Genomic DNA, 23,096 nt, shown 5'->3' on the forward strand with positions numbered 1-23,096 from the left:
TCGACCCGAAAGCAAAGCTACACGCCATGCAATTTCAAACAATTATTACAATTTTCCATGTCCAAAAGATATTCTGGTACACTTTGAAGATGCCTGTTTTATTTAGCATTTGATGCAAAGGATAAACGTCGCTTGGAAAATTCCACATGAAAAAAACTATTGTAGCTCACGCGCGGGCACCGCTGGCATCTGCCCCTCTTCTAGTTCTAGTCCCCCCCCCCCCTCCCCCCCAACAAATCCTCTCTCGCACTGTCTATCTCCATCTACATATTTATCTGGTGTCCCTAATCTGCTCAAGCGCTTTCATTTCGATGCTTCGACAACATCTCGGTCAAAATAATTGCATTCATATTGCACCGCATTTCGGACAACACTTGCATTCTCATGTTATGCATGTTTCAAGCATGTGCGAATCAGAAAACGAACGAATTCGTTTAAAACAACCGGCAATTAATCAACGACGGGCCATCTCCCCCGTGTAATAGGCTACAGTCGTAGCAATACTCTGCTGAATCTAGCATCTCCTTTGCGAGAATATCTGCATCAAAACACTATTCGTTACAAATAAATTAAATATTCTAACCTGTTTTGTTGCAGAGATAAACGAGGTAAGGCAGCGCACTCTTAGCCCGTGTGCAGGTGGAAGCTCTCAATGAATGAATTGTGCTCTGTTCCCTCAGCCGTGGTCCAGTTTTCAGAAATTGAGCTGGTGAAATGACTACACTGTTAAAGATTGACCAGTGTGAACAGTATCAGCATCACTGAATTTGATATAGTAGCGAGGCTGATTACAGTACCTCGCACGATAGCGGCTCCACAGTGCATGTATGCTCCGCTCCGTGTAATGAATAAGCCTTTTTCCCCTTCTGACAACGCTGAGAGGGAGAGGTGCGTGTGTGTGTGTTGGGGGGGGGGGGGGGGGGGTGGTCTTGGAGGGAAAGACTCCACTGCGAGCCACTCCCACTTAAATCGATTGCTTTTAAAACGCTATATTACACTACGACTATTACAACCACTACTACTGCTACTACTACTACCACCGCCACTAATACTACTACTACCACTACTACTACTACTACTACTACTACTAATAATAATAATAATAATAATAATCATTATTATTATTATTGTAATAGTTAATCTTATGATTTTTTAACTACAGTTGACATTTTACAATGCATTACACAGTTGAATCCTGTAAAATTCTGCATCCATTTCACATAAAGATATTTGGAAAATATGACACGTTATTCATAACTGAGAATTGCTTTCCCTGCTGAATCACTTCCCAACCGAATATCAGAGGACAAGAGTACCACAGGGAGCATGTGTAGTCATCCACTTGATTAATGGGAAGACCAGATCCGGAGCCTAGTCAGCAAGTTACTAGTGTCAGTTGCTGCGTGTTAGTCACAGAGTGTGGGCATTACAAAGAAGCCAGCCACATATTGCATCTGATATATCTGATATGGAGCTCATGTAGGCCTACTGTACATAGCGGGCCATCAATGGTGGCATATTGCCAGTGCAATATCCAACCTGCAAACAGATATAAAGAATCTGTTGACAATTTTAAACGTGGGGAAAGGACGTGATAAGTAAAGAACTGACTGGGCCAGGTCTGTTTTGTTCTGTCAAACCTCCTCCTCCCGTCTCACTCGCTGTTGATTGTGCCCCATCTTTCGGAAAAGTCTTCATCGACATTTCCCTGTGATCACTCCACAAAACTCTACACTGCAGCGCAGCACGCTAGCCAGAAAACAGTTAGCGCCGCGCTGTGCTGATGTGGATGCTACTACAGCGGCTGGCTCTCGCTCTGCAAAGAACCTGGGGGTGGTCCTGGGTGACCGCCGGGACTTCGAGGAGCACATCACTGCAGCGTCACGGTCCTGCAGATTCCTCCTGCACAAAATCAGCAGGAGTCAACCGTTCCTGACCAACCGTTCCGGACGGAGTGTAGCACAGTGGGTAAGGAACTGGGCTTGTAACCGAAAGGTCGCAGGTTCGATTCCCGGGTAAGGACACTGCCGTTGTACCCTTGAGCAAGGTACTTAACCAGAATTGCTTCAGTATATATCCAGCTGTATAAATGGATACAATGTAAAATGCTATGTAAAAAAGTTGTGTAAGTCGCTCTGGATAAGAGCGTCTGCTAAATGCCTATAATGTAATGTAATGTAACATACTACATTCATCCAGGCCATGGTAATCTCCCATCTACTCTTACTGCAACTCCCTTCTCACAAGCCTGTGCCATGCAGCCACTACAACTCATTCAGAACACCACTGCCCAACCTGTCTTCAGTCTTCCAAAGTTCTCGTACGTCACTCCTCTGGTGAGGTCACTCCAGTGCCTGCCGGTTTCCGCCAGGGTCAGGTGCAAAGTCCTGACTCTGGCCTACACAGCAACCTACAGGACAGCCCCTCCCTATCAACAGGACATGTGTTAATCGTACACGCCAGCTCGACCACTCCGCTCTGCTGCAACAGGGCGGCTTGCACTTCCTGCCTGCACTCATTGCCTCTATGAACTGTTCAGTCACTGCTCGTTTTCCATCATGGTCTAAACACACATCTCTTCAGACTATACCTCTACCAACTCTAACTACTCCTTCACAAGGTTACCCCCAATCTAATATCACTCCCATGTATCACTAGTTTCTTGATCTTCTAGCACTTTTATGTTGCACTTGTATCTTCATCTTAATTTTGTAGCTCTTAATTGTATCTCTTGCAATCAGGCCTCACTTCTGGTTAATGACTCGCCATACTGACTAAGTGTATGCTAACCGTGTGATCAAAACTTGATGTACATGGCTATGAGTTACTGATACTTTATGAGAATTATACCTTTTTCGACCTGTGTTCTGTAGCTGTTCCAACAACCTTCTGTGTGGACTTATTGTGTCGTTTTGGATAAAAACGCAATAAGTAAAATGTAATGTAACGTCATTATATTTATCAACGCCTGAGCTTTGGCTATGATTCAGAGTGGTTTAGGATGCACGGTGACCGAAATATTGGGGATTTGCTGCATGGGCAGTTCAATGCAATGGTAAAGTAGTCATAGTGGAGAGCCTTAACATTGATCTCCCTACACGCGGTGTACAAAAATAAATGGATTGGTGTATTGGACACCAGAGAGAAAACCCATTTTACCAGCGGCCAGACGCAAACCAACAGACAATGTACAATTTCAACAAAAATATAATATTGCAATGAAAAAGATCCCTTCATCCTGCATAATCCCTTAAAAAGAATTAAGGAGCAACAACAGGTTTCTTGAGCTCGCCTCATTAGTGATTGGCAGAAGCAGTTTTATTTGTGTTCCCAGGCTAACCTGTTGAGGAAAAAGTAAATACATGGTAAAAATATATATGTTTAAATTTGGCTTTCATCATAAATGAAAATACTGTGAGGTTGTACATTCTAATTGCTCAGTGCCACTAATTGAATTTCAGTTTCATGAACAAATAGTTTAAAAGACTGATAAAGAGGAGGAGGAGGAGACAGGAAGAGGGGGAGACAGGAAGAGACAGAGGTAAGAGGGGGAGACAGGACGAGGCAGATGTAAGAGGGGGAGACAGGGGAGACTGGCTAACAATAAGGCAGAAAAACCTATGTGGCTACCTCTAACTTTCCGCATCTGTAATGAACCTGGTGCCCTCACAAATCACACTCCCATCCACAGCACATTCCCATTTCCTGCAGTTGCAATGCTGAGCTTTTCCCTAGGGAGTTCCCAATCCCTGGGACCCTTTTCATTTCAATTCAAAGATTGTTCAGCCGACAGGATTTTTATCATCCCCCTAAGTCCTTGCACGCATATCTCGCTCTCTCGCACAGACACACTGGAGACACGGCAGATGATAAAGCTAATCCTCACCAAGTAGCCATGTGATGAACAGAATGCTTTGTCCTCCTTGAGTACCTCATTTATGTGCTCCAGCGCTCAATCTGTTGTCCTTTATCGGTGTAATTGCAATAACATCCATCCCTCTTCTCTTAAAAGACTCCTGATGCTACTCGACAGGCACATTGCATGACTCCTGGAATGACCCTGCCTGACCTGATTTCTCATAAGGCCATCTCTCGCTGCTGATTGCGAGGAAGTCACAAGCACAGATGACCTGATCTGAGACAAACTGCTGCTGCAGAGGGACTGTTATAATGGGAGCAAATAGATTAGACCAACTTAGTAAATAATACTGACAGAGACGTAAATGGGGACAGAGTCAACTGATGCCTCCAGTGCAGGTAGCGTGTTGAGAAAGCAAGAACACATGACGCTGAACATTGAAATTAAACATGAGATTTTGATTTTGGGTTCGAATCTGGCCTGGGCCTTTCTGTGTGGAGTTTGCATGTTCTCCTCGTGTCCGCGTGGGTTTCCTCCAGGAACTCGTTTCCTAACTGGTTGTTAACAATGTAGACAATTCTGTACCTCCGTTCCTGTGTGAGAGCGGGCCCAAAGCCCTAGTTTCCATTCTGGGGTGCCCGAAGATGTGGGCAGGGCTGCGGGGTGCCACAAGGCCGATTGGCTGCACGGTCGCCGTGGAACTTATTCAGTGTGAGAGCTGGAGGTAAACAGGAAGGGTGACCCACACCAGGAAGGGGCGATTCTCACATTTGGGCAAAAAAGCGGACATACACAAGCCCTGGGCATTCCGGCTTTTCCGCTACGGATATGGTTTTTCACCAACCCGGCAACCGCACCTGTCTGGTCTCCCAGAAAATAGACTGACAGTAAAAGAAAATAAACATTTCCTTTATTTCTGACCCTTCCTGTTGCTGAGAGGACAGATGAAGGGAGAGAGGGAATAGAATGATGTGCTGGTGATAAACTGATCCAGGCCGTCCACAGAGAAACAGTCCATATGCTCTCAGCAAGTTATTTACACCCCAGGGGGAGCCTCTCTGTTGTGGTTCCAGCCTGAAACACCTCCAGAGAAAACACACAGACACACACACACACACACACACAGACACACACACAAGCACACACACATACAGACACATACACACACACACACACCGACACACACACACACATGAAGACACACAAACACACACACACTTTATTTACACACACACACATACACACGCACACACTCATGCAAATACACTCACGCACATACACACACACACACACACACACAAAGTTAAGGAGGCAGTCTGAACCTCATGCCCAACCAATGGGAAATTTGGAAATCACCAAGGGGACTGTGATCACTGGTGATATCTCAAAAATACCTTTGGCAAGAGCTACCAAAACATGTGGAACTTGCAACAAATCTATCAAACACTGAGCCAAGCCACCACCTCAGTTTTGATCAAGATTTACAGGCGGAACAGGAGACTTGTACAGTGTACCTGCAGTTCTGCGATAAACCTGCTTCAAACTGAAAAGATATGGGAGAGCACATTTTACAGCCTGAATACCAATTCCATTTGGCCCAGCCACAGACCTGCGCATCCCCGATTGTGTTCACGTAGGTCAGTTCACTGGCAGATCGATCCCGCAACTTGATAAAGAACAAACTATGTCACCGATTCATCACTTCATCCAATTATGTCCCCCGACCTGAGCCAGGAGACGGAGAAATGAAGCGATGCCGAATGACTGCTGACCGTGTGCGCTCACAGACCCTCTCCTTCTCTCCGAGGTCACGTTGGGAGTGGGAGTACATTCTCAGCGTCACGTAACGAGCGAAAACGTCCAGGAGAGTAAAAAACTGATTCACCTCCCCGTAACGATAAAAACTGAATGAGTCATTCGCACGTCCACTGTGCAGCCAATTTGTGTCCGCTGTTAGCGGTCTGCCTTTTGGGCACGTTGGATTAAACCGCTCAGAAATGAAGTTAAAACCAATGAATTTGGCAGAGAACATGTACGGAGAGAGAGGTCCCTTCATTACCAGACCCAATGTTGCCATCATGACCCAAAACCCAGAAATCAGTGCTGGGAGTTGAATATTATTATTGCGAACAACAGTACTAGGCTACTATTACTGCTCCTTCTGCTGCTGCTGCTTCTGTTGCTGCTGCTGTTGCTGCTAATAACAAGTATTATTATTATTATTATTATTATCATTATTATTTTCTGTTAAGCACACTTGATTCACCCAAAGCACTGTACGGTGGACAATGGTATTCTACTGCTTTGCAGGCACCAAAAAATTGAAATAGCAATGAAACACAATAATCACTAAAAAAAAAAACACAAAAAGCTACTAAAACCTGAAGTAAACAGGACAGTTTTTAAAATTATTTTTTATAAAATTCTTTTCTGGGGTGGTAACCAAGTAACAGAGGACCAGCATCCCCTCCAGTCAGTAAAACTAATGACCACAGGCAACCCCCCCCCCCCCCCCCCCCACCCAGTCACCTGATGGAATCGGGGTCCGCTGAATGCAGACCGGTCGGCTTTACGGATCAGTAGCTGCCCAATCGCTCTGTGCGGCAGTGAAGCGGGCTGATCCACCATAACAGAAGAACCGTGCGGCAATGCCCAGTGCCGACAACAGGAAGGTCTTAGGACATAACGAACAGGTTTGGTACTCAGGTACAACGCCTTGCTACAGGAATGGCATTTAACCCAGTGCTGTATCGCTCTTAAACACTAATCTCACAACCACCCAATGAGTAGGCCTAATAACATTTCTTCTTATTAATCTACGTATTTATTCATTTATAGATTTCTCAACGTGCTCTTTTCATTTTGCTAAGCACATGACAAAGTAGAATTCCAATTCATTTAACATTTACCTTTTGGTATTTAGCTTTTACATGAATGCAACCTGTGGAGCTATAAGCTGGATATTTACTGTAGCAATTCAGGTTAAGTACATTATCCGTCGATACGGTGGCAGTCAGTCAAACCCAGGAAGTTGCAAGCCAAGTTCCCTAACAATTATGCTTCACTGCCCCTTATAGCTCATAACAATTTCATTAGTAAACCTTGTTGTTTTTTGTGTTTATCTCAGAATTTATTATTGTTGGTGCATTTATGTGTTAACAAAACAGGCAAGCCCTTTCATGCGCACACACACGTGTGTGTGCATTCACACACTCAACTAGAGTGCTGCAGCTGCGTTCCCATGGCAACTGAGTATGGCAGTGTGACTGTGTGCGTGCTAAAGAAGCACACAAACACAGAAAAACAGTTTCAACCCATCTCTCCTTACCTCTCCCTTTCTCACTCTATCTCTCTCTCAACATATGTGAAACAAGCTCTGCCAATAAGATAAACTGACCAGCATAACAGGATTGATAGACTGAATAACTATCAGTCTTCACAGGTGCAAATGACTGGTAGCGAGCAAGGTGTTCTTAAGGAGTCTGACAGGTGTGAGAAGTAAACCTAAGCATATATTGTTAAAGAACAAACTCAAACTTCAGTAAAATCTGTTTTGGGAGTGAGGAATAAATAACTCCTTTAAGAAATGACGTAACGAGTAGGGTAATTACGTAATGGTAAATAGTAAATACATAAACGCAGCTGAAAAAGCAAGTGTCACTTAAAACTGCTGTGGCACCTCAGACTCTCGCAGATGTAGCTGCCCGCGCTACGGTTTTTTATGACTCATTTGCATATGATTGACTTATCACAGAGCCCTCTCTGTCGCCGCGTCTCATTAGCACCGCTCGTGTGATTACAAGACACTTGTTAGCGCATACATATCGTGCATGCATGCGCGCGCGCGCGCGTGTGCAATCCACTAAACCCACGTAATGTGCAAGAACACACGGGTTCGTGTCTGCTAGGGATTCTCTGTGTACACTTTGTTTTAAATGTTCGTCTGAAGGCATATTTTTCTCTGACAAATGCTACCCGTTGCCATCCAGAGAAGAGACGGGCAACCTACTGTAGGCGCATGTAGGCTATTTGCCCCCTTCAAGGCTGTATTGACACGGACACAAATTCTGAGGGTTTGGCAGTTTGGATTTCCCTGCCTTTGTTTACTATGTCCTGTCTAGCCGTAGCCACTGTCTTCATTGGCGGATTCGTCCTGGATATCGTAAGATCGCTGCTGAAAGCTAGCAACGTTAAGCGCGCGTTAGTGCTTGAAGTGCTGCTGCATCTTTACCCGAAGGTCTGGGAATGCTTTTATTAATCATTCGGCTACTACTAATTATGTAATGTAATATGAATCTAGTAAACACAAAACAGCAGGGAGATTGTGAATGAAAGCTTTTGGGTGACCAATTATTATAAATCATTATAAATTGATTTACTTGTGACGTCTTCTGGGCCTAACAGTTTAGGCAGCATGGAGGTTCACACTGCATAACATTATCGACACTGTTCCCCGACAGCATCAATCTGTCGCAACATATGTTCCATGGTGGACGAGAGTCAGAAGGGACTCTTGCACTTCAGCGGACAATACATGCTGGCCACTACTGACTTGCTTGCTTGAATAATCACACAAGCTCATATTTTATTAGTGAGAGGGGTGGGTGGACAGAAAATAATGAGGAGGTGCTGACACCGTGTGGCTGTCAAAAGTATTACGTTCTCAATGAATAAATACTCAAAGGTATTTACGGTGCTAAGCTATATTTTCTTACTTTATTCTCGAGGCTATTTCGAATAATATCCCTCCCTCAATCCCTCGAGGGAGGGATAATGATAATCTCTCTCTTTCTGGGGACCCCCTGTAGAATCGTGCCGTCGCCGCAGACGGACACAGATCGTGTTCGTTCCGGGTACGAAGTGCTGGGGAAGGGACCGTGAACCACACCCTCGTCGGTGCCAGGCAGGAGTCACTCCCTTCAGCTTTGATCAGGGCGTCAAGCATAGTAGTGGAGCTGCCCAGATGGTCAGGTAATGAGTGGGGAAGTGGCTATTCCCCACCATGGAGCCCTCCTGTTGATTTCGCTATCAATCAATCAATCAATCAATCAGCCTTTATTTATAGAGCACATTTCACACAAATTTGCAACACAATGTGCTGAACACAAAAATGAAAATAAAGAACTTACAAATCAGGGGATACATGAAAGTTCATAAAAGATAAGATAAAAAATAAATAAATTGATTGATATAAAGAATCCATATTCCTTTTTGATTACAAAAGAATATGGATGCACTAACTAAAAGCAATGCTAAAAACGTAAGTCTTGAGATTCTTTTTGAAAGTGTCCTCAGATGCAGAACCCTGCCGCAGTCCCTCCGGCAATCTGTTCCAAAGGCTAGGGCCACAGAACCTGAATGCCCCCTCGCTTCTCTTGGCCCCAACCCTTGGAACAGTCAGAAGACCAGTACCAGAGGACCTCAGGGGTCTGCTGGGCACATACCTTAAAAGCATATCTGCTAAATAGGGAGGTGCACTACCATTAAGTGATTTAAAAACCAATAAGAGAATTTTAAAATCTATTCTAAAAGATACAGAGAGCCAGTGCAGGGTTTGTAGTACAGGGGTGATGTGATCCCGTTTCTTTAATCTGGTTAAAACTCTGGCAGCAGCATTTTGTATCTGTTGAAGTCTGTTTATTTGTTTTTTGGGAAGACCAGTTAACAGAGTATTACAGTAGCCTAGTCGGATAAAGACAAAGCTGTGTACCAACCTCTCTGCATCTTGCTGCCTTAAGACAGGTCTCACCTTAGCTGTATTTCTGAGATGGAAAAAGGCAGACTTTGTGACCATGCTGATATGTGAATTAAAATTTAGATCAGAATCCATAATAGCACCCAGATTCCTTACCTCTGTTTTTGTCTGTGAAGCCAAAGTGCCCAGCCTTGAATGAACTAAATTTATTTTTGATTTGGGACTGACTAGTAGAACTTCAGTCTTATTTTCATGTAAGTTTTAAAAAATGACTGTTCATCCGATCATTACTACTACTACTGCTACTGTGTTCCATACCTGTGGGGCTGGTGTATATGGATGTTTTTGTTTCCCCCAGTAACCCTGGCTCAGTTAGCTAACGGATCTACGCATGAACGTAGTTCACTTTAAGATTAGACCGCAGTTAAATATTTTAGCAAAAATGTCAGGTTATTACATATTATTGGCCTAATTAAGAGAATAAGTTGGTATGAAATCTTACATTACATTACATTACATTACAGTACATTACAGGCATTTAGCAGACGCTCTTATCCAGAGCGACTTACACAACTTTTTACATAGTATTTTACATTGCATCCATTTATACAGCTGGATATATACTGAAGCAATTCAGGTTAAGTACCTTGCTCAAGGGTACAACGGCAGTGTCCTATCCAGGAATCGAACCTATGACGTTTCGGTTACAAGCCCAGTTCCTTACCCACTGTGAAACACATACAGTATGGCCCTCTTTACCCACCCTGATCTATGTAGGCTGCACTTGATAAGTGTATTTACTTCTACTATGGTTTTTTTTTTTTATTGCTGTTATTACCATGTTTAGGGAACTGGGCTTGTAACTCAATGGTTGGGGGTTCATTTCCCTGCTAGTGGTACTGCTGTCGTACCCTCAAGCAAAGCTACTTAACCTGAATTGCTTCAATAAATATCCAGCTGTATAAATGCTGGAATGTCTGCTTAAGTTTTTATCTTTGGATATTTCCTCCTTATATTGAAGATCTTTTGACCTTTTGCTTACTTGTGTTTATTTTTATTTTTATATGAACTGTGTCAATAAACCAGGAAATCAGTGAAGCATTACCTAGCAAGCAGCATCGGAGCTGAGAAATAAACATGAATGTGCAAACGTTTGCTCCTTTTTGTTTCTGAGAAACCATTTCGGCTGTGCATGATGGAGGAAACAGATGAACACACTCTTTGACAGAAACAGAAAATATTTTTTGAGAATCTAGAGTAATATTGCAAATGCACTGTGTGAAAAATGTAATTTTACCACAGTCTATGTGCTATTCTGTTCTGTTTAGACTGTGTCCATCGTCCCCCGGGCAGTTTATCTCTTGTTTCAGTGGTGTTCATGAAGACATAATAATTAATGAAAAATTATCATCATTACTTGATCAAAAACATTCCTTTTTACATATATCGGCAATGGATAAAGCCAGAAATTAAAATGAATAGTCACACAACTTAACAATCCAACTTGCAATCCAAACAAATCATGCTATGGTTTTGTCCTTTAATTAAAAGAAATGAATGATAAATATGACATTCTTAAACTTTTTAATAAGGCATTGTCCATCATTTAAGTTCACATGCCAATGTTCAATGTTCAATTCATTATGTGGCATAAGAAGAAAAACCGCCTAGACAATTCCAATTTAATTTGTTGTGTGCATTTTTTCGTCTTATCATTGTTTTTTTACCAGAAACTAAGTGCACAAGACCGCAATAAAGTACCAACGACATGACAATAGGAATTAAATGAGACAAACTGAGGAAAGGGGAGGCAGCTAAATCTTGTAAATGAGGTGAACGATGAAGTATGCAGCACCAGGAACACTGATAAAACCATTGCCGTCTCCAAAACCAAGACATCAACTAGGAATGCAATAAGATAAGCAAAATTATTTTAAACTGATGTCAGGTTAGGCCCAGACCTTCAGGATTTACTCCTCAGGACACAATCTTCCAAAAACAAAAATTACATGACCCCGTGGTTAAACATTACTTTATCAAAGCAAGTACTGGAGGCTTGTCCATTTCTAATCATCATTGCTGTACATATTTAGAGTAAGTCATTCAGTCACTGAACTTCACTTCAAAAAATTTTAAGAAGTGAAAATGTATGCAGCAGATGCCAGACTATAAGGCCCATCCACACACTTGATCAGATCTTTAATATTGTCTCCCCCTTTATCTGGCCTTAAAAATGACATTATTTAAATATGTAAACCTGGTTTCTTTCAATTGTGGCATTATAAAGGACTGATAGGGCATTTCCAGAGAGTGCCAGCTCCTTCAGCTGCCCCAGGCCAAAGAAGGCCGAACTTCCGATGTAGGCAATCCTGTTCCCTGCCAGTGATAGGAACTTCAATTTGGGCATCCCATAGAAAGCCTTGGAAGGACATCTGTAAATGTGGTTACTTTGTAAACTCAGGGTGATGAAGTTTGGCAGGTAATCTTGCGTACTGTTGCCATTACAAAACTGAAGGGATACTAAGTGGTCATGATCCATATGTAGGCTTCTGAGTGACCCAAGAGGCTTCTTACAAGAGAAGAGACTCGGTATCTGAATTTTATTCCCAGAAACATCAAGGTTTTGAGGGGAAAGTCAATATGGCGACTGGCCAGAGCCACACAGATGCTGGTGATGGAAGCAGACGATTTAGAATGCAGGGAGATGCTGATGCTTTTCAGCTTCGGGGCCCAGGACGGGTCCAACAGAAGCTGGGTGGCATTGATGGTATTGTGCCTGAGATCCAGGGATATGGGACTACGGTTTGCCAGCGCCTCTGGAGATGAGAACCGATTCAAGGACAGGTCCACCACTTGGACAGTGACCAGCCCACCAGATGTACTGAGAGGCAATTTTGACAAATTGTTGTCTGAAAGGTCAAGTTGGCTCAAGGTCAACGGCAGGCTGAAAGGAGACACAGAACATTTTTTTCTGATATTGCGAGCCCGAAGGTTAGCAAGAGATGTGAGATTAGCCAGACAGGACATGTTCCCACAGTCAAGCTGGTTTTGGGAGATGTCCAAGAACTTAAGACTCAAGGAATGGAGGAAACCTTGTCCGCACAGTGCTGTCAGACTGTTGCCACTGAGGATTAGATACGTGAGGTTAGTCAGAGACTCCGCAGCTCCCAGCGGGAACTCGCTCAATTGGTTGCCGGATGTTGAGGTGGCGCAAGGAGCTCAGGCCATGGAAGGCTGCAGCATTGATGGAGGAAATGTAGTTCAGGTCCAGGCGTAGCTGCTCCAAGTAGGGCAGTGAGGGGAAAGCCTTGGCAGGGAGGTCACTGAGGTAATTGTTGGAAAGGTTCAGCGCCTCTGTGTCTTTTGGAAGGTCAGAAATGTTCTCCAGATGTCTGATTCCTTTGTTGCTGGCAGAAGATGGACGCGGGATCTCTCACATTCTGGTAACAACTTTGGAAAGTGTATGCTTCGGAGACCTTCATCACAGATGAACAGAACAGTCCAACCCCACAAAGGCAGGCGGCCAACAAAGCAGCAGCAGGTTGCGTTGTAAAGGCAAACATGACGCAATAATGAGAGAGCTCTGCACACAGCAAGCACAGCGCAGACCAACCGCCACAGCACAAGAAAGAAGGAAGAACAGCATGAGCACAGGCGGGATGTTACCGTGACTCAAATAATTCATCCACTTGCATTATTGAGATGCTTTCAGAGCTTTCAGATCCTCAGGTTTCAGGTTTCAGGTGAACTGTCTGGTTCTAAATCGCAGGCCCTGTATCCCACAAAGCAGGTTTGCCGAGGAAAGAGATGAAGGAATTCCACCCAGTCTTAATGATCATGTCCTTCTGACATGGACCTTCAGTTCACAACCCATTTGCTCAGCGAAGTGAGGAAAACAAGGTTTGGTGTGGAAGACAGTCACCAGCATATGTGACATAAGCTTTTTATTAAGCATCTCATTACTTAAGCCACAGGCCGTTAGGCAAGGAAACAAAAACCACTACGAGAGAGAGAGAGAGAGGGGGGGGGGAGGGGTGAACTGTATTTAGCTTCATGTGCATCTTTGAGTTCTTTTTCCACTCTGAAGGAATGTAGGTGTAAAGCTGTGATTTGAAGTGTGTGTGGGATGTGAAATTGAAAGAAAGGAAGGGACTTTTCATGGCTTCTCTCTCACTTCCCTCTCATGGCTGAGTTCCTCTTTTCTCAGTTTTTTTTTTTGTTTGCTTTTTTTTTTTAGAGTTTTTTATTTTTTAAATAGTTTAAGATCATCAGCACATTGCTAATAAAAAATATTTTCTTTTTAGTGGTGATGACAGCAGTGAATATCATTATTGTTCTGGGCTTTGCAGTATTGCTGTATTGAGAAACAGCAATTATATTGAAGTATGTCATGTTAAAGGAAAGTTGAGGTGAAACAGCAAGTCTTCTGATATTTAAAAAATATATATTGCCAACTATCTTTCAGTTTTACTTGAATAACCTTTGAATCCTAACAATAGAAGAAAAAGCAAGGACGTGTCTACAGTAAAATAAGTGGACTCAAAAATGGTACTAGAGGTGAAAAAGATCACTGGTATCGCTTTGAAAATGTGATGCTGTTCCTAATATCTGGTGAAAATGTTTTTATTCATTCACTTTGATGAACAATGCACTGTTGCGATGTGACCCCAAAGAGCATGACTGTAGTTTCGGTTCACACTGATCACTGGAGCTGCCTGGACAACCAATCCTGCCGAGAAGCAAATAAACCTGACCTTTGACATCTACAGATGTGCTGCTGGAGAAACGAAGGAGGTCAAAGTGCCCCATTGTCTTCCTGTGATGTTCCATGAATTAGGTGAAACAGAGTATGAATGTCTTGTATTCAATTACCATTTATCTTGGACGGACAAACATTATAGTTTTTATTCACAAGCTCAGTTTGACAAGTAAGTTTTAGTGATTGCTCAAATTTAGAAATTGTGCTTGAGAACAAAAGTAATAATAATTCTTCCTTCTTCCTTTCATTTTTAGTCTATTTTAAGAACTAATAATAATAATCATAATGATAATTTTGCATATTTTATATAGCCCTTTTCCTTGAAATTTAAAGCACTTTTTACTCTGATGAGGAGGAAAATGTGGAGTACAAAGTCTTGATTTGACTTTGTACTTTGTACACAATTTTAGATTTGTAATCAAGACAATCCACGTGTGGCTAATGTATAGATTCTCAGCTTTTATTCAAGGGTATTTTTATACATTTTGGCTTGCTCATGTAGACATTACAGCACGTTATACATAGTCCCCCATTATAGGGCACCATAAAATACTCAGCACCTGGTGGTGTCTATGGGTCACAGACTTCAAGCAATCATTACATGCAAAGGATATGCAACAAAATATTAAACATCCATCCATCCATCCATTATCTATACCCGCTTATCCTGAGCAGGGTCATGGGGGGTGCTGGAGCCTATCCCAGCGTGCATTGGGCGAGAGGCAGGAATACACCCTGGACAGGCCGCCAATCTATCGCAGGGCCTACTTTCATTTACATAATATTAATGTCCCAAACATTATAGTGCCCTGACATGGGGGAATATGTATGAAAAGTGCTGTGATGTCCATATAACCCTGGGAACTTGTACTTTACCCATATGTGAATTGTTTCATTACAAATCAAAAATTTTGTTGTCCAGAGCCAATTCAAGAAAAAGCACGATACTTCAGCACGATACACTCTTTGTATGACACATTTACCCTTGACTGCACTACATGTTAAATTTTTTTGTGCGTTTTGGAATTCAAAATCACAATGCCAGCCTCTGGAGAAGTTAGTTTATTTGAAACTTATCAATACAATTATTTTGCAGTCAGCAACTGAGGGGGTTTTCTTGTAGCTGTGTCAGCTTATACAGCACAACTGACATCTTTCTGTCAAAGAAATCACCTTGAGTTGTTTCCTGGGGCTTCACATATTTCTATTCAATATATATGTGTATGTATATATATATATATATATATATATATATATACTGTATATATGTGTGTGTGTAACAAATTTTACAATACATTGCATATATACGTTTACATTACGTTTACATTGAATCAAAAATATGCTATATGAACAAGACAAGAATAATAGATATGGAAGAATAAGGGCTTGCAACCATCTAAGGCTCCTGCGGTTTCTACAATAAAAACAAAAAATATTTACAGTATATCATCAGAGTTTTATAATGTCCTCTTTTAGTTCTGTTAGTTAATATCTACATCATTTGGTTGGAGAAGTTTGCATGTTACATATAACATAAGGTGTTATGGAGGCACACAATTATGTGTGTGCAATTTGAGCACAATGCAATCACACCAGCACGTTGCCTACAGTACTTGCGACCAGTGCTACTGAAAGAGGACCACTAATGTTTGTTTTGAATACAAAGAAAGGTTAATGTTATTTGCTTCTGAAAACATCTTCTCTGCTGTTGATTTATGATGATTCTCTGCCTAGTCAGTTTTCCATTTGAGTGACACTGAAGCTGTCTGGAAGACATGAAAAAGAAATAAATAATTTCCCCAGATGAAAAAAAACATTGCACATCCTATAACTCACTAACTAAACAGATTCTCTCAAGTGTCTACTTCTATTTTAACAAGGTTTAGCAACAGTGACGTATTTCTCAACTTCAGAGAAGATAACGTTGTATTACATCAAATAATCATGGTATTAATAAAATAAAATAAAGATTAATCCTAACAATCAATCAATAGAATACACAGCAAAACAAATCTTATTTTGATGATGTGACTTTACTCACTGATCACTGTAACCAAAGGAAGAAAACTGCAGCTTTCATTTTAACTTCTACCAATCTAAAGCCTTACCCTTCATTTCTGAACAGTAGATACGCTGTTAGGGGACCCTTTGCTTCCTGGGGGCTCCTTTTGTCTTAACAGGCATGAGAACCACCTCTTGTACTCCTCTCGCACCTACGCAACACAGCAGTGCCCAGCAACATTCAACATTTGAATACTTGTTCTGTGTTTAGTACTGTGTAACAACCCCTTCACCAATCATAAAACAAACAGTCTCAATGCATGAGAGGGTCCAGTCACCTCTTTGTTGAGCAGACAGTGAACGATGAAGATGAAGGTGCCCTGCTGTGAGTTCAGGACGATGAAGAGGTATTTTAACAAAGGGCTGCTCTGGAAAAATCCCAGGATCCAGGCGCACCCCAAAACAAAAAACTGGGCAACAATTTTGAAGATAATCAGTCTGAAAGAAAAACAATGACAGACAGATCTCAAGCTCTCTCTCAGTCTCCATATTCATAAGCTATTTATGCAGATGAAATAAAAAACCAAACAAGAAGCAACCAGGAACTCATAACATATATTTGTGCACCTAAACTTAATAATAATTATAAATTTATAATAAATATAATATATTTAATATATTATATAATATATATATATAATAAAAAATTAAAAATTTCTAACAAGGCAGGAACACACACTCACCTGGTGTCTTTTGACTGGGAAACGTTACTCTTCATGTTGGCTAGCGTAGGCTGTAGGCTCCAGAGGATCACACCAAATGAGACCAAGTTGAGCTGTTCAAATTACACAAAGGAAACATATACTATACCGCAGCTCCTCAATCAACTGCAGAATTAATTTTTTGTTTTTACAAGTAGCCACAGTCATATGTAAAAGAACATTTCATTGGTCTAAAGCATTGGGCAATTTTCCTGCTGCTGGTATACATTTTCTTTAGAAATCTTCAGGCTTGTGTGGTTGAACCAGTGTTTTTGAGTCACTAGTGTCAATTGCGTTTAGTGAGTTTTGCTATAACATGGAACTAATTCATTAACATAGCCAGCCAGTTAAGCAATGTTGTCAATCTAATATTGTTACTGTCCAATTGTCTGCACTGGTATGTAATTATATATAATTGTATTGTCTTTGCAGTTCTTTTACAGACTCGAGTCATTTCTACAGACTTAAGCCAATACAAACTAATTCCAGACCATGAGCTGTGGCAAATGCCCTATATAATGCAATATTTTTGGCTAACTAAAATTTTGTAAGACTAAATATTGTAAGTATTGAAGAGTAAACAGAGAACACCAAGTACTTACAGCGAGAATAGCAGCCACTGGGCCAATAAAACTCCATTGGAAATTTCTTTCTGGACTTAACCAGCACCTGAAAGCAAAAAATAAATTTGGATCTTGGTGACAGTGTTCCCATACTGTTTCCTGTAAACAGCTCTAAAGCCAGTTTTCCTATAACCTTTTAGGTACAATTGACTGTGAGCACATTTATGATTGACACTGCAGTTCACCAATCTCTGCTTAGACATGGTAGCTAAAAACATCAGCAATTTCTTGCAGTAATTCATTCAAGTGAATGCAGCCAGCTGACTCCATCTTCTATTGTTGTACAGTACATAACAACAGTCGCTAAGGGTTGGGACTTGTGGATATTTTGCCAACAGTAAATTGTCATGCCCTTCCACCAGTTACGACCTGCATAAGCCACTAGATATGATAAAGGAACACATTAAAAAAAAGAATCTGGTCCCATTGTAGTTTTTCTGGCACGATCTCTATCACAAAGAGGAAAAATACATTACGTGTTTTTGCTGCCATAACCGCCTGGAAACACCGCTGCAGACACTCCCACCACCACCGTGGGAGCTCCGTAGCCAATCAGCAGGAGGTACAGTGTCTTCAGCCCCTCCTTCTGGATGACCTGTACTTTGGTCAGGCTTCTGACCAGCAGGAACAGCTGCACAGTCTCCAGCAACATCCACACAAAGCCTGCCAGGAAGATGAATTGCAGCAAGCCTGCAATGACTGCACACACCACCTGGTGGAACAAGAGCCAGAGGAGACTAATCAGATCAGTATGCTCACATACAATAGCAGACCAGTACACTATGTTGCTCCTGAATACATATATTACCAGATGCATATACAGACATTATCACAGAAGTATATATATATATATACCGCATTACCCTGTAATAAGCCTGGAAAGTTTTATTAAAGGGGCAACCCACCCGAAAATAAAATAAAGCTATATTTCCTAGAGTGCTATCCAGTTTCTCTGAGATTTGATATTTTAAAACATTGTCACTGCATCCCAGAATACTGGCATGCTTTGGTTGAGACTTTGCACAGACACACACAGTTGGCATACTTCCATAGAAAGTAGTTTTAGATTAAACCGTGCACAACTAGATCTGAGGATGTTTGTAAATATCCACGTCATTATACCTGGAAAGAGATTTTGCTGTTGAGTTTTTCTAATGTAAATTTTGGGCGCTTTGATCACCACAAACCACTGAGCTCCACCAGCCTGGAGTGAGAACCAACCTGGAATTCATTACCATATAAGGGCCCCTCCCCCTTTTCCCTGCTGTGCTACCTCAATTTAAACAACATACCAACAAGAAAAAAACACTTCAATTAAAAAACATGCTCAATGCTCAATATGATTAGGTGAAACAGAGGTGTTATTGTTTTTACAATGACATTCTGCCCATGTTTTCATACTGCATAATTAGAAAAGTAACAAACAGCAATGCCTTTGCCACAATACCGCAGCTCATATTCCCAGATCCTTACAGCATTCTCGGTGCGAGACACGCCCACCAGGAAGAGCAGGTGACCCAAGAAGAGGCAGATGCAGAGGTGGAGGCGGGCAGTGTTGTTGACCTTAGGGTTCCATGTGCACAGTAGGAAAGTGAGGATGGCGAGGGCGAGGAAGGCCAGACCCACACACATACAGAACAGGTCTACCATCTCCAGCAGAGGATCATCCTCTTCGTTATCCTGTAGAGATACACAGAGCTTATCTCCGAACAAGTATCTAGTCATATGCTCATTCATGTCCTTCTTAGCAGCACTGAGGGACACCCTACCTGTCCCCCCGTCTGCAGGAGGACGGCGAATGTGGAGAGGTGGGTACAGGTGCATACTGTGTGGGTCTCGTTGGAGAAGGAGGCTGTGCACCCCTCCACTGACCAGTGTGTCTCATTCCCATTTTCCATCCAGTACACACAGGTAACCAGCCCAGCCTGCAACGTCTACTGGCCAGAGAGGACAAGAGTGGGACAGAGTACAGTGTGTACGGGAGGAAGGTAGTTACTGAGCTTTAGTTATGACTGCAAATGTAGCGACAAAAGATACTCTGAGTCACACCATAAAATGCATTAAGTTAAGTCTCCTATTCTGTGAGACTGTACCTTCTTGTGGTACATAGTGAAGTTGACAGGCTCGGTGAGCTCCTTGTGTTTCGTCTTAGGCAGCGTGGCAGTGACGATGTCAGAATACATCTCTGTGGCATTTTCACTCTTGAAGAAACTGGGACTCATGAGTTTCTCCATCCCACTGACTGACATCAGAACTGCAGCAGCGGATCCTGGGCCAGAGAGACTCCGGTTACGCTTCATCATCATCTTCATCTTTCCTCTACTAACCACTCGATCGATCCCTGCCCCTTTTACCTGCCGTGGCCTGAAGACCCATCACTTCAGACTGTACCTGGACTAACTACCACTACTCTGCAGGGCACGCCCAATCTAGGATTGTACGTATTACTTGTATCCTTCATGTACACATTCATAAACACTTGTATCTCCACCCAGCACTTATATTGCACTTGTATCGTTATCTTGATGTTGCAACTCGTCATTCCTCATTTGAATTTGACTTACATTACATTTCTGACCTAGACCATGCTTACTGTATGAACTGGACTTGATGTTCATGGCTAAGGATAACTGTTGCATAATGAGTATTGTACCTTAACGGACCTGTGGTTTGTAGTCGTTCCAGTGACCATTGGTATTCACTTATTGTACGTCGCTTTGGATAAAAGCCTCTGGTAAATAGTTGAAATGTAATGTAATCACCACAGGCAATTTTGTAATCATCATCACACATCCACCCTCATCATCGATACCCTCGCCCCTTTAATCTCACCGTTGTTCTGTTCAGCAATAGATGCAAGATTGTCGAGTGTCATTGTGTTTCCCTTGGCGTTCAGCACGGGAATCTTGGTCGTGTTCCATGCTGGACCAATGATCTGTAAATTAATTTCTGTAAGAGACAAAACGCACATACATATCTGTAATGCACAAGCATACACAAACGAGGGCCATATTTTTTCAGTGGATGCAAATGCGCACTGGCACACAACCTAAGACACATCTGAAATTTTGGTGATCTTGCATACATGCATTTTCCATTGGCCTTCCTTTTCTGAGCATCTGCTGGTCAATTTTCAATGAAATATATAAGTTTAAGGGAATATTTTAAGGCAAATGTTTCTATATACACCAGTATTTTTGCCATTTGTACGTTTACATTATTCGTTTTCTTGTTTCCCGTCTAGTGACCTACCCATGGTAGGTGTCGTCACAAGTTTTCTGTTTTCTGTGGTGGTGGGCTCAATCAGGGTAGACATCAGTTTCTCAGAGACGTCTAGGACAATGTTGGCTACATTTCCACTGCTGGCTGAGCCCTTTTCGGGAGGCATGCCACTGCTGACTGACAGGACCGTGGACAAAATATTGGTCACTGTCTGAGAGAGTCAAAGAGAAGACAAAAGAAACAAGCATTAATGGGAGAAGAGAGTTCGAGAAAAGACATTACCTTTACTGTACATGTCCAGAGCCACCTCCATTCAGAACATTCTCAGTCTTGCGTTTGGTTACTTAAACCACCAGCCAATTTTCCTTTATTTTCTTCATAATTCCTGTATTTCTGAGGACACAACCATATTGAAAAGTGAGGTGTATTTTTCACAGAGGCGAATGGCGTAAGAACGGAGCCCATACCACTCAAAGCTGTTTCAAAGTCAGTATTATCAAAAGACTGACGCTGACTCCTTCCTGTAAGTCTATATAATGTTCTATCATGGCATGGATGCCGGTCAAAATAAACACCAGATGATGTCCTGCTCTGGGCACCTTCATGTACATTGCTGCTCCATTACAGGGATGACTTTTTTTTAGTATTGTTTTTAAAAGGAGGGTGGACAGCCCAAACTTTTCACTTTGTTCAGACAGGGTACAGCAGGGAGGATCACAGTAGAAAAAGTGCCATGGTGGGGAATCAAACCCCTGAACACAGGGGGGATATGGTTTGAGAGGATTTTACCACACAAGTCTTCCTACTCATATTTAAACAAGCATTAGTCTTAGTCTGGATGAACGCATGTACTTTCTGAGGCAAAAGGGAGGAGCCTCGCTTCCCTATTGGTTAATTGAACTGTCTGTCTCAGTGTGCTGTTCTTTCAACAAGACCCCCCTTTGGTTACACATTCTTTTAACCCAACTAAAGAACAAAAATAAATTCTTTCAGACCGACAGACAGACATACACACACACACACACACAAGTCAGGTTCTTAGCTACTAATACTGACCCCTGGAGGCAGAATGATGTCAGACTTCTTCCCTAAGTCTTGGGCTATTGACGCAAGGAAGGCTACCTCAGGTGTCTGGCCCTGCGTAGAGAAGCACAGTAAAGACACCTGTAACATGCCGCATGTTGCATTTATATTTCAGTGTCATCTTCACGCTCAGATGCAATGTTCCCATCTCACCTTTGCAGGGGTTATGGAGGAAATTTTGCTCTGCACACCTGAAAGGAACAGATCAATGATATTTGAGAGAGAGAGAGAGAGAGAGATTATTGCTGATTTTCTTTGATATTTTCTTTTTTCCTTCCATGAACTTTCTATGAAGAATTCCATCCACTACTTACTCTCACACACGGAAACCCCATACTTCCAGGTAAACCCAGTGGAGGCAATGTACCCTTCCTTGCATGTACAGTAATAGCTTCCTAGCGTGTTGTAGCACATAGCATAAGTGCCACAATTGTTTGTGACACACTCATCCACATCTGCAAGACACAAGCCATATACTCAATATCACACACTATGAGCTAACCCACATCGAATCACAATCCTGATAGTGTTTGGGATGCTCTGACCTGCACAGGGGTCCTTGGTGCCAGCCAAGAGAATCTTTAGAAAACCCAGGTGACAGTCACATATATAAGACCCAATAGTGTTGGTGCAGTCAGCGTTGAGACCACAAATAGGGGGGTCCAGTTTACACTCATTTATGTCTGTGGAAGACAGATGACAGAGTTACAGCACAGCCTGGAGCTCATAGTTTCAAGTGAACAATTATCACGTGATATAAATAATCTTCCAGAAAGCTTACCGCAAACAGCATACCACAGTTTATATTATCCCTGTAGAGGAGAGCTGTTCTTTAAGGTAAGGCAGTATTCAGTATTCACAATTCAGTAGGGTATTCTTTAAAAGTTCTTACCAGTGTAATACAATAGTTAGGGGAATGAGCATATAATTCAAAGGTCTTGGGTTCAATTCTCAGGTGGGGCACTGCCATTATATCCTTAGGTTATCAAATCCAATCTGCTTCAGTAAATATCCAGCTGTATAAATGGATCGTCTGCTATAAAATGAGTGTAGACTAAATGTGAAATGTATTATGATTTATTATTCTTGGCGT

The 23,096-nt window shown here is 42.1% G+C and overlaps 2 protein-coding genes across 2 annotated transcripts in view; both read right to left on the minus strand.

Moving 5' to 3' along the window:
* Positions 1 to 861, minus strand: part of LOC135243387 (protein phosphatase 1 regulatory subunit 29) — an 86,365-nt gene extending 85,504 nt beyond the window's left edge. Inside the window, exon 1 of the mRNA XM_064315175.1 lies at positions 584 to 861. The gene's annotated coding sequence lies outside the window, so the exon portion shown is untranslated. The remainder of the gene's footprint in view (positions 1 to 583) is intronic.
* Positions 862 to 18,170: 17,309 nt separating this feature from the next.
* On the minus strand, positions 18,171 to 22,093 carry LOC135243976 (adhesion G protein-coupled receptor E3-like). Its single transcript, XM_064316135.1, has 7 exons — positions 21,977 to 22,093; positions 20,951 to 21,131; positions 20,531 to 20,647; positions 19,792 to 19,967; positions 19,468 to 19,632; positions 19,172 to 19,378; positions 18,171 to 18,410 (listed from the first exon to the last, which is right to left on the minus strand). The coding sequence occupies exons 1-7, from the start codon at positions 22,091 to 22,093 to the stop codon at positions 18,171 to 18,173; spliced, it is 1,203 nt and encodes a 400-aa protein (XP_064172205.1).
* Positions 22,094 to 23,096: the final 1,003 nt, after the last annotated feature.

The sequence above is a fragment of the Anguilla rostrata genome, chromosome 17 (genome assembly GCF_018555375.3).
Source record: "Anguilla rostrata isolate EN2019 chromosome 17, ASM1855537v3, whole genome shotgun sequence".
Lineage (NCBI taxonomy): Eukaryota > Metazoa > Chordata > Actinopteri > Anguilliformes > Anguillidae > Anguilla > Anguilla rostrata.

Coding starts and splice junctions, on each gene's coding strand:
- LOC135243976 (XM_064316135.1), bottom strand. CDS start 22,093: ATGTTACAGGTGTCTTTACTGTGCTTCTCTACGCAGGGCCAGACACCT. Junction 21,132..21,976: donor ACATCATTCTGCCTCCAGGG/GTCAGTATTAGT, acceptor TGACTCTCTCAG/ACAGTGACCAATATTTTGTC. Junction 20,648..20,950: donor TGTGACGACACCTACCATGG/GTAGGTCACTAG, acceptor TGTCTCTTACAG/AAATTAATTTACAGATCATT.